The sequence below is a fragment of the Melitaea cinxia genome, chromosome 11 (assembly GCF_905220565.1).
Source record: "Melitaea cinxia chromosome 11, ilMelCinx1.1, whole genome shotgun sequence".
Lineage (NCBI taxonomy): Eukaryota > Metazoa > Arthropoda > Insecta > Lepidoptera > Nymphalidae > Melitaea > Melitaea cinxia.
In genome coordinates this window covers 11,274,303-11,290,274 of record NC_059404.1, presented here as the reverse complement: position 1 = coordinate 11,290,274, position 15,972 = coordinate 11,274,303, and the positions used below count along the sequence as shown (strand labels likewise).

Genomic DNA, 15,972 nt, shown 5'->3' with positions numbered 1-15,972 from the left:
GGAAACATATTTTATTATTATTTTTTTACAGGGATCTGTTAAGTTTTGTTATATTTATACTAGCTGTGCCCGCAACTTCGTCCGCGTGGAATAAAAAAAATATTGTTTAGTCCGCAGAGTTACAAAATAAATAAATATCTAAAATAAAAGTAGCCTAACTTACTCCATATTACATCAGCTATCTGCCAGTGAAAGTCCAATCAAAATCGGTCCAGCCGTTTCAGAGATTAGCCGGAACAAACAGACACACAGACAGACAGACAAAAATTGTAAAAAATGTTATTTTGGTATACGTGCCGTGTATGCATAAATATGTATTTAATAAAAAGCGGTTATTTTACTATTAAACAGACACTCCAATTTTATTTATTTGTATAGATGTCAGCACGATTAAAAAAATAAAAAGATGGGAGAAGAGAGAAAAATAGACAATACGAGTAGTTTTGTATTGTATTGAAATACTCCAAAATTATTAACATGTCTACATACTCGAAGATATCAAAAGTGATATAAGATAAATTAAATAGTACTTTTGCAGACCTAATTATAATACACGGTTGAGTTCACACAGCACTCATTAAAAGGTATTAAAAGACTCGTTTGAAATATTTCTAACTATCTTATTTTTAGAAGTATCCAGAACTTACTTTTTTAATAAGCAAAATTATTTTTGTACAGGTAATTATAATTTTGTAATATGTCACTGGCATTTTAATGGTTTTTCTTTTTGTATTTATTATTGTAATAAAATATTTTTCAGTATAATTAAGACAGATAAAGATGGTAGGTTAAGAAAATTAAATTAACACAAAATTATTATTTACGTGTGTATATGTAATAAATAATAATAATATTATAAATAAGCGAATGTACTAAATTATAAAGCTGACCTAAGAATATAAGAGTAATTTCCGTCAAAAGATTAATTAGTCGACGTAAACAGTTATCTGATGTACTTGCATCCAAGCGAAATAAATGATTATCTCCGCTGGAATTGCAATGTAAATATAATCTTTGGATTTAGTTAGTTTTCTAGCACTACTCCGCTCAGACGTAGCAGTTGCCCTGGAGGCAGGCAATATGGCTGACGATAATACGCTTAAAACTTCAAAACCTAAGGTAAATAAGCTGCATTATTGTAATAAATTATTTATTATAGATGAATAGGTTATTCATTTTTTAATATCTAAGTACTAATAGTTGATCTATTGTTAGCATAATTATTAAAAAGAAGTCTGTGTAGTGGTACAGTAATATCTTATGTTGAATACACATTTAAGTGAAGTTATTAGATGGTTGTCTTGGATTAGGTTTACGTGCATGAGTTACCGTGTCTATTTGCAGGTTTTAAACTTATTTTCATATGTTTTTTAAGGCTCAAAATTTGGGGATTATTTTCTATTTCAAAAATTGTTTTAAAAAAGCGTAACGTGCTAAAATTTTCGTAAATTTATTAAATATATATTAAATGTTACGATGCGAAACTAATATATAAGAAATCAGGTTTTAAAAAAAATTAACTAAATCCTAAATATTCTGTGTCCTAAAAGTCTTTGAAATTATTCTATAACACCTTTAGAATTGCTTTTAATGCTCAAAAAAAGTTTTTTCAACCTTATTTTAAATTTGTGTTGCGCACTTATTTATACTAATTTGTTTTTAAGGTTTCGTTCCCAAAGAGAGCCAACAGAGAAGTTTATAGCTTTTTCACGCGGTCGTCTGTTACAAAAAAATAAAATAGAGGCTACATTTTGCCCCGAAATAACATACAAATTGTCTTATATTACATTATAAAACTCAATTTAGCTTATCTATTAGCTCTGGTGTTATACGGAATCTTGTTTGATTTGAATTTGAATAGTTTTACACAAAATAACTATTTTTTTTTAAATAATAAACTGTACAGAATGTATCAGTCTATAGATACCATGGTTTGAAGTGAAATATATTATTAATGTTATAGAAAAGTAAAGGAGAAAAGAGTCGTAGTCGAAAAGAATCGGATGTAGCACAAGATGAAGTTAAGAAATTCAAGGAAAATCTACTACAGTCTGCTTCGTCAGAAGAGTAAGTAAAATTTTATTTATAAATAGCACAAAACTATTTAAAGGAGTGTAAGTTAAGTACTTAGTTAAGTATTTTACCAAACCACCCTTGTAAATATTGTATTATTTTAGAACAAACTTGATTACCAAGAAATTTTAAAATTTTAATTTAAATTCAAACACTTGCCCTTTGAATTGTGCCTGGTTTGAAAAAAGGTTTACTTATACACAACGGATAATATATTTAAAAAGTCAAGACTAAGACATTTTACATAAAAGTTCCATCATTTCAAAACTCACTTTACTCACAGAATTTAAGTATATTAAGAGAATATAAAATTTTCAACATTAACGCTTGTAAAGGAAAAGCTAATACTTTTAAAATTCTATCACGGTACCTTTTTCCTTTATAATTTTCGTCCACTACGAACATGCTGAATTTTTAACGCATTATCAAAAAGAAAATATATTCATATCACAGATGGTAAATTTAAAGCTGAGTTTCTGACAGAATTTTAAATCAAAGTATCTAAAAGAGACCCAAAATTTGATTATTCAATATTTATCTCTCGACTTAAAATTTAAGTTTGAACAGTTTATCGTAAACAAATAGTGTGTGTGTGTGTGTGTGTGTGTGTGTGTGTGTTTATGTGAAGTAATTCTTTGTATTTATAAAATTTAATTATATATTAAATTATATTATGATTTGTACATATGCATGATTCTTATATTTGATTAATATCAGTGTCGTGATGAGAAGTAACGTAATGTGTTTATACAAACACACAGCAGACACATTTTAACGGACATTAACAGAATAATATTTGATTCGAAATAATAATTCTTGTCTAAAAGAGCGCTTTATATGTGAGTTACATGTATTTCTGTGTACTTAATAAGCGAAAACCATGCTTTTGTTATTATCAATATCCGTTGGTGAAAATGCTACAATTTTATCATTCGATTATTCATTTCATGTGACCGGGGACGATGATTACCTAGACAAAAAAACATTAGCATAGGATGAAACCCACTGGAAAAGTAAAAGATTATAACATAAATAAAATGATAGATAGTTCTTTGTTTTGTTCTATTTTATTTTTTATATTTTAATATTTTCAAAGGCTTCGGTACTGGTCTATAGAAACTAAAGCCATGGAAATTTGTCATATAGATACACTTAATGTATGTTTCTTTAAAAAAATCCGATAAAAATCATCTCGACAAAAATATTTTGAGTTATTCCAACGATGAAGAGATAACAGCAGAGAGCTCAAAAAAATTTGGCGTCGACACAAAATACTATATATTTTTTCATTTTTTTACAGCACAATCTTAAGTGAAAACTACGCCGAAGTTGAAAATAACAAGCGATACTCGACGTCCAAAGCCCGTCAATCCCTTTCCGTACCTAAAAATGTTGTAGCTGAACTGGACGAAAATAAAATATTTGAACTGAAAGAGGTAACAATAAAGCTATCTTTGATAATATGTAATACTGAATTTACACAAAACGTAATATTACTAATAAATGACCTATGTTTAAATTCATTTAACTCGTAGTACGTATTCGAAAACGCTTATTATGGTGATTTAGGGACCACACTGGTTAATGATAATATTCTCTACCTACCTACTGTATTGGTGTAAATCTTCATCAAAAGTGCAATGGTGTCACGAAGTGTTTTCTCGAGTAATTTCCTCGCCACGTTATTACGGACGCTTCAAGCTACTATTGAATTTGCAAAAGTATTTTTATTACGTAACCTAACTTTCCTACGAATGTTCAACGTTGTATGTACTGTGTGTTCAAAGTAATCGTTGTGAGAAGTTAATCCTAACATTTCTTTACTATTACGTTTTATTTACTTTTGGTATGTTGATTATAAAATCTACAAATTGCGCGTGTTTATCTTAATAATGATAAAAAAGGAGTTCTATTTTTGGATACACACGTGTTTGGGGTATGTGTATTTAATAGGTAAATAAGCATCATTTACAAGGAGATAACCGTTTAGTCATATAAAATGATAAAATCATAAATTTGAATCATCATTAAAATATATCTTTTTTTTTTGTAGTATTGAGGGAAATAATAACTTTGAGAAACAATAAATTAAATTGAATATGAATCATCTAATTCACTTAACCCAAAAAATATTCGTAATAGAATAATGGCCGTTAGTTACCAGATTATGAAAGCCATGACCTAACAAAAAACCTGTACCTGCACGGTATACATTTTTTTTAAATTTATATTGTACTGAAATTTAAAAAGAAAGAAAATTAAATAAAATTATTTAGCAAATATTTCTGTGGGGGAAATACATCTATACAAATAAATAAAATTGGAGTGTGTGTTTGTAATATTAAAATAACCGCTTTTTACTAAATGCACGATTTACACGATACGTATAACAAAATAAGATTTTTTTACAATTTTTGTCTGTCTGTATGTTTGCTCCGGCTAATCTCTGAAAAAGCTAACCGATTTTGACAGGTCTTTCACTGGCAGATAGTTCATATAGTAAAAAGTAACTTAGGATGCTTTTATTTTAGAAATTGATTTATTTTATAACTCTGCGAACTGAACAATAAATTTTTTGTTTAATTTCACGCGAACGAAGTTGCGAGGACATCTAGTCTATAATATAAAAATGAATCGCTGAATGTGTTGCTAAGCGCAAAACTCGAGAACGGTTGGACCGATTTCGCTAATTCTTTTTTTAAAATATTCCTTGAAGTACGAGGATGGTTCTTACGGAGAGAAAAAAAAATTTAAAATTTCCTGAAAAAGTCTAAAAACAACACTTTTCTATACTCCCATACAAAAGATTTGTGATAATACTTAAAAGTCAATTTGAACTTTAATACCATACGATAAAGTTTGTGTTAGGCGATACGAAGTTCGCCGGGTCAGCTAGTATATTATATAAATCGAACCAGTTATTCTTTTGTCTCATTAGACAAACTATATTTTTCCCCAATTAACAACTACTAACATGCCTTTATTTCTGGATTAAATTATTTTAACATAGTTTAATTTTATATATTTTCTTTTTCTTGTTTATTTCGCGCAAAAAAAAATTCTTTCTTAACATAAACATTAGTTTGTAAGTCTAGATTATAAAGTCAAATATAACGCATATATATCTTAACTACGCCACCATTAATCTTAATTTACAATAAATTAGTATATACTTTGACAAGTTTAAGTGGGGGTGATATATTGTACCTAATGGCATAAATGTTCTTTGACATTAATATGTTTTTCAACCTTATTATACACACCTAACCAATCCTATGTAATATGTGACTAATGATAATTAATTATTTGCTATTTCAATTCAATTTTATAATTTGATACCTTTTTAAGAATTACAATTTTGATTTGACAGTAGTTTTTTTTTTAATTTTAAATCTGTGTAATGTATTATTTTATAAAGAAATGTCATTGAAATTGAGTGAAATATTAACAAAGCCTATTTATGACCTTCTTTTATGATTGACAAAAGTACATCTTAGTTAGTTTTTTAGTAGTAAATTAGAGATTTAAGGTTAAAGATCATTTATTTCTCAAAATAATATAATTCACTTACTTGAGAAATTACAAACACTACTATTAAACAAAAATTTATATATTGGGTACATCACAATACAATGTATGAACAATTCATAGTCGAGACAAGAAATTAACAATAATTATATAGGGTAGTATTAAAATATATATACACAAGTTAATAGAAATATGCGCAACTGGAAGTGTCATTGTTAAGGAGTTATTTTATGTTTCATTGTATAGCAAAAATTAAAAACTATATTTAATTTATTATAAAAATACTTTCATTATAATTAATTTTATTATGTGTTCATAAAACTAGGCGTTCCTGTTGTTTGACCTGGACGGCGATGGATGTATCGATCATAATGACTTGTGCGGAACTTTTATCAGCCTTGGAGAGAGAGTTGATGAGCAAGCTGTTAAAAACATGCTCGCTGAGGTGAGATAGAACAATCAAACTACTACTAAAATACTATATAACTAACAATAACATTGAATACGAAGATTCAGACTTACTGTGTTTCTTATTATCATCAACTTACTAAAATTTTCATTTTCATCACAATATCATTTATCTTTTCTTAAAAGTACTTATAATGTTAGAATAATTACAAGAAAAAGCCATATTAAGCATATTTATGTAATAGATCACTTTATATAGTATGATTACGTATTAAATTTGCATTTGAATAATTTGAATACAAAATAAATTCAATTAGTAAAAACATAATTCAACAAAATTATTTTGATACAATATTCATCATTTACAGTTACTAAAGCCATTGTCCAAGAAGTTGTTATATTTTAATATTCATAAAATATTTTAAGTTGAAAGGACTAGAATTAAATAACGCTTGTAAAACCGAAAAAGGTTGTAACTTGATCGCGCTTGGTTTGATATATTTCACTCATAACGAGACTGTATTACAAAGTCAGTACGAGGGAGTTACGGGTTCTATGATTTGTTTATTTGATCATTTATTTGCACATATACAACAAGAAATGAGATGCTATCTCCACTGACTCTTTATTAAAGAATAATAATAATAATAATAATATAAAAATAACGTACACGTAGTAAAATATAAAATAGAGTTCATAAATTGTTAAACATAAATTATAAAGAAGAATTCAAAAATACAAATTCTTGAAATCTATCAAAAAATATTTTTATAAACAAAATAAAAACAATAAATGAGATTTCATTATTATTTCCATATAAAAAGTTTATATATGTGGATACGCCACACAACACACACACACACACATTTAAAAAAAAGACTTTAATTTACATCAACACGTGATACATCCTATGCAGACGAAAGCATATTTAGTTAAATACGCATTACTAGTAATATGTTAATCTGGATCACATAATAAGGTGCAGCTTTCGATTTAAAAAGAAACCGTCAAAATCCGCCAGTAAAAAGTTAAGAGGTAAACCACACATATAAAAATAGTCAAATTGAGATCATCCTCCTTTTTTGACTATTTATAGGATGAGATGCTCCACAATAAAATATTGAGATAATTATGGAGCCATGATGGAAAGAAAGACGCCTAGATCTTAATAGAAAGGTCACGGGCTAAAGTGCGTACAAACAGTGCTGAATTTTCAAGTGTTAAATTTGCTTAGCATTCATCTCGTGCTTGACCTGCGTTACGTGACAGCAATTCTAAGACGTTTACATCCATCAATCGGTATCGAAAGAGCGTGGTGTATTTAATTCTAATTGTACTTTTTCTCACAAGCGGTACATAAACTGATGCCGATAGTTTAGTACAAAGAGTATAATAATATTTTAATAAAAGACACACCAGTTCGTAATAGAAAAAAATGAAAATATAACTATCTTAATATTACTTTAAATAATACTCAGTATTCAAGCCAATACGCATTACATCCCACTGCTGGGCATAACGCTACTCCACTGCAGGTTGGCTGATATGTTTCTTACTATGAGTAACGATCGCTATCAGGTATTTATGATAACAACCAGGACTGACGGCTTCGACATCCAAATCGTAAAGAAATATTTGTACAATTCGAATATCGATCCCGAGCGGCAATCGATCCGGCAAACCGTCGGTGTTTTAGGCGACTAGCACCGCTACACCAAAGCGGCTGTTTTAACAAACAACTAAAACGTTCTTAATTAAAATTGGAATAATGAAGTGTTCATTACGTGAAACGATAATTATGGCAATGAAATTTCTGTTTTATGATTTTATGACAAAAGAGACTTCCACAAATTACTTATTGTTTTACAAATTCGTTTTATAATTTAGAATTAATATATAGCCGAAGTGTATATTATATCATTTGAATGTAGTAAATTTTACAAATATACGATTAGAAACGTATTCATCATACAGTACAAAAATCTAAGCCAATTGATCTCACGATTTACTAACCCTTTATGAACTTACATTCGGTATATTCAATTAGCAGAATTCATAAAATAACATGAGCTGTGAAGTACAGAATGTAAATAATAAATAAATAAATAAATATCTATACAATACACACACGGTCGTCTGTTCCTAAAGTAAGCAACTTAATGCTTGTGTTATAGGTAACAGCCGACTGGTATATAGCTACATATATTTTTTTTTTCGATAAACATACTTATAAATAATACATATATAAATATATAAATAAATATTTATATTACACCCAGACTCGGGGTGGGAATCGAACCCACAACACTCGGAGCAGAAAGCAGGGTCACTACAAACTGCGCCAACGGGCTAGTCTAGTAATGTAAATAATAAATATAATACTGTAACGAAAAAAAAACAACTGTTAAAAAGTTTTTCAAACGACGTTTTATGAAAAAGTTTACAGTTCTCAAATCACGTAAATTGAATAGATTGTTTACAGCTATAGTATATAGTATATAAAATGTAGGTATACATTTGTTTTTATATCATATGACTTTACGGCCCTTCAATCACTATTAGTGCGCTGCATAAACAATTGTTTACATCAAACCAGCGATCGCATAAAATTTTATGTTCCCGCGAAAAACTTTGTTTACATCCTATACTGAAAATAATCAGTACTACTTCATAAATTCACTTTTACGGCCATTATAAGTATCCAAATGTTTATTTGGTTTGATCGTAAAAATACACACCTTTAACCTGAAAATAAACATAATGCGTGCAGATTGTTTTATTTAAAGGGTTCTGTTTGAATAGGTTTATGTTATATGACCTACTCTTAGTATATGTTAGACTAAATATGACGGTTAAAAATATGTAGGCGTGAAATACATTATACATTACAAAAATTTGATGTCGAAACCAAATATATTTTGATGAAAACGTATGTATATAGTTACATGTTAAATAAAACCACATAACACATAATCATGTAAAGATATTATGCTATTGTTGTTATATAAAAGAGTCATAAAATACATAAATTTTGTATGTATGACAGTTCTAATTTTATATGATTTAATACTGAAAGAAAATGAACATCTGAAAATGTGGATTAAATATTTTAAAAATTATACAGAACAAAAAATGTTTTTTAGACGTCAATTCCACCACGCCCGCGCTAAATGAAATAAATATATATTTTTAATAACATAAAACGCAAATATAAAGACTTTTGGTACTGCGTACTGTACCTAGTCAATAGCATAATATAACTGTTGTTAATAATAGAGGTTATATAATAACTATCGTATACAATTTTCGACTATCGAATTACAAAAAAAAAAGCTTTTGACTTCAAACGTATTATTGTTTAATTTTAATAAAATTAATTCTTTTTTCAGGCTTCAGATCCTCTAGACTTCGACTCGTTTGTAAACCTTCTCGGATACAAGACCTTGGAACTCGATTCTGAAGAGACTCTTATCGCAGCGCTTTCCCGATGGGACATCGACAATACCGGCTATATATCTGAAGAAAGGTAAAAACATCATATATTTTTTTAATGACAAACAATTTTGTTTATTTTGTTTATTAAAATTTAATTATAATCATTGGATTGTAGAGTATTTCTGGTTCTGTAAGTATTCAAAGTTCGATTGTAACAGCCTCGTCTAATATGTCTTTTAAAAGCGTACACAAATAGCGGTCCATTATACAACAGCTGATATTGTAAAAAATTAAATTCCGAAAGAGAAATTTCCGAACGAATTCACCGAATTGAATTTTTTTTTTGTGTGTTCTTTGTAGTCAGTACAAGGTTTGTAGAAAACGAGTTTATGAAAAATGTATACATACACAAAATAAAACACGATGGTATGAAGTTTGCTATGTACCTAAGTCAGTTTTCATTAAAAATTCAATCATATAATGAATTTTTCCGTTCCTCTTTATATTCTTAGGTTATTATTAATGTTAGGTTTCATCCAAAACATATGATTGATTCCTATAATTGCAGTAAAGTAAAAACCTGCATTCTAAAAACTATAGGTATATGCTTGATAAATCGTCAGTTATCTTTTCAAATATATTTTTCGTGGTCATTCTGCAAAAGTTTGTTGACCAAAAAGACCTTCGCGAAGTTCCTTGCCCTCAGGGACGGCGACAATACTTGATATATTTCTAAAGGTAGCCGTGACAAAACTTTTTGCAAACACGTATTTGTCATTTTATTTCTCACAATGTAGTATTTTGAGAAAAATGATTGTTAAGATTCACGCTGCTGCGAATTAAATACACTGTGCATTATTTACTATAAATTCGACACATAAAGGTAAAATATAGATAGTTATTTTTTTGATTATAGTAACAGAAATATGATTTACCTATATTGATAGATGTTAAATTTATAATAATAAAAATATGAACATTTTTGAAATATAAATATAGATAAAAATTTTCGATAGTAACCATTTTGAAATGACCTTACATTTCATATAACTATGCATCAATATTTACTAACTTTTTATTTTATTATGTAACATTTTTTTCCTTACTAACTAAAGAAAGTGTCTTTCATAAGAACTTTAACAAAATAATAACTTATATGACATTAATAATGACAATTAATATAACATCGACACGTCCGTAATAAGCAGAAAGTTAGGAACAATGCGGATAGGCTAACTTATATAATCACTGTAGCTGCCAAACTTCGCCTGAAGTAGGACATATACGTCTAATAACTAAGTTTAGGAAGAAATTCCTTCATTCACAAAAATTTATTTTTCTGTGTTTCAGATAAGTAGGAATATAAGAAACACATATCTTTTGTAATTTTTAGCTTGTTTTCGTCATATAGTAGTGGTCGCCCGGTGATCGAAATTCGACCATAGTTAATTTAAATTATAAGTTTGAACATTATTAAAGTTCTGTTAACAAAGACTATACTTCTATAATAAATAAAAGAGTATTTATGCGTGTGTGTATGTCAAATATATGGTAGTATCTATGTGTTATTTTTTTTTAATTGATTTAATGTATTTTTTATGCATAATAAAAAAAATTGCATTCTGCACTCCTTCTCTATATAAACTATAAGTGTGTGTAATTTCATACTACATAAAATTTCATACACCATCCGCGCAATTTTACATATAAATTATTTGCTTTACGTATAATTATATAGATAATATATATAGATAATATATGGCTATTTTATTACAATTCTACATAGCTTTTCGTATTGAAATGCAAAGTCACACATAAATTTTAGTTAAGCTTATTAGTAAATATTAAACTATATTTGTCTGTCAATATTACATTACTCGATAATAGTTATATAAAAACACAGCTGATACCTACTGAACGAACGGATAACCTACTTTGATCATTTTTTTCCATGTTTATCTCTCACATACTGTCCTTAATTCTCAAGAATCCCAAAATATTTTTACTCTTAATGTTAATTCAGGGCGGTGATAAATAACTATTATAGAGTAAACTATACAACTTTTTACTAACATTGATAATTAAAAAGTTAATCTTGACATTTAGTAGTAATAAAATATGATTTTATTACAAAGTATTATAGTTTACAACCAATTATTTTTACCACTATTGACGATTATAAAGGGGTTAACTTCAAAAAACGTTGATAAGGCTACCTTTTATATGTATTTCGCGGTATTTCGTTTCGTTCTCTAAAATAACCTAAAACAGTTCATTAAATTGTAGTGAAGTAGCCCAGTCACGCTCACTCTGAGCTACCTTAATGAATCAGTTATAATTAAGCATTGAGTCGTTCGCGGCGGTATAACAAAAACAGCTTATAAATTAATTTTGTAGCGTGAACGGAAATTATTTTCAAAGAGAATGTTATATTGGAAAAAGGTTTTTAGAGATCCGTTACCAAAGGTGTCAACGGAATCTTATCATGTTTGTCGTTTCGTCTTTCTTTCGATTCGATTTGTTATTGCTAATAAGAGGAATAATAATATTTTTAAATTAAAACTGTTGATAAAGATAATTAGCAATAATTTTCATATATAAATATTGATTTAAATTACGTGATGAAACCATAGAACATAACTACAGGGGTAAAAATATTTAAGTTAACCAAATTAAATGTATTTAAAAGTTTAATGTTTTGAGAAGTTTTGTCAAAAGTAATTCCGGCACTTTTTCCAAGCTCATTTTAATGACAATATAAGTTATTTTTTTACTCCAGAGAAAATAAAGATCCTTGTGGAAAGAAAACCAAATGATAAAAATCGCTCTAGTAAATTTTTAAATTAAACTTTCCTCGAAATCGTCGCTGACAAAGCCGTGGACGTAAAGTAGTATAATAATTTATAGTCTTCGGAACCTTTTATTCACCACTGTTTTTATCATTAAAAATTTAGAATCGGGTGACTTTTCTTTTTGTTATTGTTCCTTTTTATTTAAATTTCCACTGAAAAAATTGCCCTAAAGAACGAAGAAAATTCGATATTATTAGGTACAATATTTTTTATGAGAAGCGGTCGTCCGACAAATCGACTGTATTCGAAGAAATCTTTCACACGCCTCAGGGACTTTTACGTCCATTGTGATACATATTTTTTCCTGTTACACAAAATGTTTCCTACCTATTTTAAGGAAACAAGTTTTTTACGAGACTTGGTGATTTTTAACTTCTAAATCAACAGTTTGACATTAAATAAGTAATTGCTGGTTTGATTTAATACCTTTGATTAGATGACGTTAAGATCATCATTAAAAAGATTCATTTACACACTAGAATAAGTAGAAAATGTTAGTATTTACATTTCTTGAGAGGAATTCTTAGAAAGAAGTCTCAGATTATTGTGAGGAAAAATAACCAAACAGATATCAGAGGAAGTTTAATTTTTGTTTTTTATTTAAAATTAACATCCACGGGCTCAAAATACTAAAGCCTTTTGTTAAACATGCATTTATCATTCAAACTACAAATCGACAGTCCCGTGACTGCCTAGTAAAACTAGAACGTGGTCCGACGCTGACGGGTTTTTTTTTGTATCTTACAATAATTCTGAATGATGAAAACAGTATACACATCATTCTTTTTTTCGTAGTTTCTGAACAAATTAGTATTTTTATTATCAGATGAAGTTTAAGAAACTAAAGCATCCCTTTTAATATTCTGCCATAAATTGACAAAAAAGTTGTTACAATTTTTTTCCATAATAACGAAGCATACACAATTTTACATTTAATAGGTATCTACTAAATAACAAATCATAATTATATTATGGCTCATTGACTATAAAAGAATAATTGTATTCGGAAGTTCAGAATTTTACGAAAAAAATCATACTGATATTGGAGCATTAACGCCACCATTTTGCTTTGTCATCGTGTCGTCGGAAACCTGATAGGATGAATCGAAGAAAAGCAAATGAAATAATTTAAAGTAAAAAAATAAAAAAAAGCTTCTATTTAAATGTATGAACTAAAATAATAAAACAATCTTTTGTTTTAAAACTTTTACTACAGCGGTAATAGTACTTACTAAAAGAATAAAAATAATCTTTTGATTTAAAACTTTTACTATCAACATATAACGCCATTACACATAATATATGATAAAAATTTGTCGCAATATTCAAGTACTCGTATCTACTTAGTTTGAAAATTATAAAAATTAAAATCAATTCGATCAAGCTGTTTAATTTACTTGTTTATCTACGTAGCTAAATTGTGTCTTACATTATGAGATTAAATAAGTAATTGTACAATAAAATGTAGTTTTACATTTTTCTGATGACGAATATTTCCCACGGTGTACTTATTTCATGTAAAATGAAATAAACGAGTTTGGTAATATTTTTATTATTTTTGTTTTTTTCAGGATTCGTCACGACCTAATGACATGGGGTGATCGTTTCACAGAAAAGGAGGCAGACTACGCTCTAGACGAAGCTCCTACTATACAGAAGGACGGCTACACTTTCATAGATTACAAGCAATTCTGCTCCAAACTCAGCGGCCTCAGGAAGCCCAACAAACAAGCTTTACAAGTTTGAGAGCAGTCCGAATATAACCGGAAATACACTTTACGTGAATGTTGTTTGCTTTTCATGTTTATTCTAAACATTTTGTACGAAATTGAGATTGAATAAACTTATTTTAATTTTATCATAGTGTTTTCGGTCTGGTTGAGTAAATTGTAATGTTGTTTATATTTGAATGCGAAATTTAAAAGTGTATATCTTTTTGTGTTCTTATTAAGGTATATTTTAATTGTGCAATTCACTGAAACCGTTGATTTTCATAACGTCATTATATGTTACTTATAATATTAAAATCGATCACGACTACGATTCAATCTGTAACATCCAACTTCTGGGAATAGGCCTCTTTCTCTTTGTAGTAGTCGTGTTGAAGCTTAATCCACCACGCTGCTCCACTACGGGTTGGCGGATATAATATTAAATGTAATAATAATGATAATAATTTACTCATTAATGTACGCATAAAAAGAAATTTAAAATTAATAACATAATAAATAATAATAATAATACTTTTATTACACTTTTATTTGAAAAAAAATTAATAATATTCATTTCATATTATATAGCTGCGCTATAATCACAATAATATGCATAAATAGAAGTCATAAAAAAATCAACTTACTCGAGATCATCTTTGTACACGTCGAAATCCGTAAACATCAGTTCCACCATCTGATGAGGGGCAGCTATGAACGTGTACAGGAGGCAGATATCCCGTGGGTATGGCAGCGGGTAGTCTGGGCTACTGAATGTACCGCGTTCCTTCCCGTGCGTAGACGTGAAGCGTATACAGGAGCAACCTGATGATTTAATTTTTTTATTAATATATGTATATACGCTGTGTGGCTACGGCATTAAAGAATATAGCCACCTCCTCTCTTCCCGTGGGTGTCGTAAGAGGCGACTAAGAGATAACAAAGTTCCACTACCACCTTGGAACTTATAAAGCCGATCGATGGCGGGATATCCATTTAAACTGCTGGCTTTGAAATATACAGGCCGAAGACGGGCGGCAACGTCTTCGGTGCGGCAAAGCCAGCTCTGCGGTCACCAACCCGCCTGCCCAGCGTGGTGACTATGGGCAACACACATGAGTTCACGTCATTTTAGGCGCGAAATTGTGGAGGCCTATGTCCAGCAGTGAACTGCTATTGCAGTAGGCAATTGCAGGCTGTAGTGATGATGATTATATGTATATATTATTTTATTTGTACGTATAAAAAATTATAACAGGTCCACTCTGTATTATGGATATATATTTATATATTTCACGATGTTATAATCATCACAACGACAGAATATAGAGTTTTTAATAAAATTTAAATTGTACCTACATAACGTTACTATATGTCATACACGTGATATAAAATATAAACTACTGATATTGTGAGATATATAAATATTCTACCATTAACTCAATTATTCGAAGCTTTTACAAAGGAGTCGGTTATGGGTAGATCTATTTCAGGTATCTGATACTTTTGTTTACGGTTACATAACATCCTTCAAATAAAGGGGGACCACAACAACCTACGTAATAATGATCGACTTAAAAATAATCCTATTTAATATTTTTGAATATTTTTGTCTTTTGTCCTACAAACATTTAAATGTATATCGGATAAGTGAAATTTACGCATAAATGCATATCAATATTATAATTATTTTCAATTTATAATGAAAGAAGAAGAGATCATTCATTTGATTTCAATTATGCAAAAACCCACGATGAAACGCTTTATAATATATATATATATATATATATATATATATATATATATATATATATAATGCGTTCAATGCCTACCTACAAAGCCTAATATTAAGCATAATATGTAAGCATAAGCACTCGTATATGCGATCAAGAAATAGGGTCCTTAAACTAAAATTGTAATACTCGATATAACTTAAGCCAAGTGGAATTAGGTACATTAAAAAAAAT

At 28.7% G+C, this 15,972-nt stretch overlaps 2 protein-coding genes across 3 annotated transcripts in view; one reads left to right on the top strand and one right to left on the bottom strand.

The window, feature by feature from the left end:
- Positions 1-15,972, bottom strand: part of LOC123657608 (suppressor of lurcher protein 1) — a 252,203-nt gene that overhangs the window by 193,459 nt on the left and 42,772 nt on the right. Inside the window, exon 3 of the mRNA XM_045593131.1 lies at positions 14,653-14,830. Within this exon, the coding sequence (XP_045449087.1) occupies positions 14,653-14,830 (178 nt within the window). The remainder of the gene's footprint in view (positions 1-14,652; positions 14,831-15,972) is intronic.
- Positions 906-14,277, top strand: LOC123657767 (myosin regulatory light chain, smooth muscle). Of its 2 annotated transcripts, XM_045593280.1 has the most exons (6): positions 906-1,119; positions 1,964-2,067; positions 3,374-3,509; positions 5,927-6,046; positions 9,399-9,535; positions 13,868-14,277. In XM_045593280.1, the coding sequence occupies exons 1-6, from the start codon at positions 1,081-1,083 to the stop codon at positions 14,040-14,042; spliced, it is 711 nt and encodes a 236-aa protein (XP_045449236.1). In that variant the 5' UTR covers positions 906-1,080; the 3' UTR covers positions 14,043-14,277. The 2 variants fall into 2 exon arrangements, with proteins under 2 accessions (XP_045449236.1, XP_045449237.1); XM_045593281.1 differs by lacking the exon at positions 5,927-6,046.

Excerpts from the sequence above, each read along its gene's own strand:
- LOC123657767 (XM_045593280.1), top strand. The coding sequence starts at position 1,081 with ATGGCTGACGATAATACGCTTAAAACTTCAAAACCTAAG. Across the intron at positions 6,047-9,398 it reads TTAAAAACATGCTCGCTGAG|GCTTCAGATCCTCTAGACTT; the intron begins GTGAGATAGAAC and ends TTCTTTTTTCAG. Across the intron at positions 9,536-13,867 it reads GGCTATATATCTGAAGAAAG|GATTCGTCACGACCTAATGA; the intron begins GTAAAAACATCA and ends TGTTTTTTTCAG.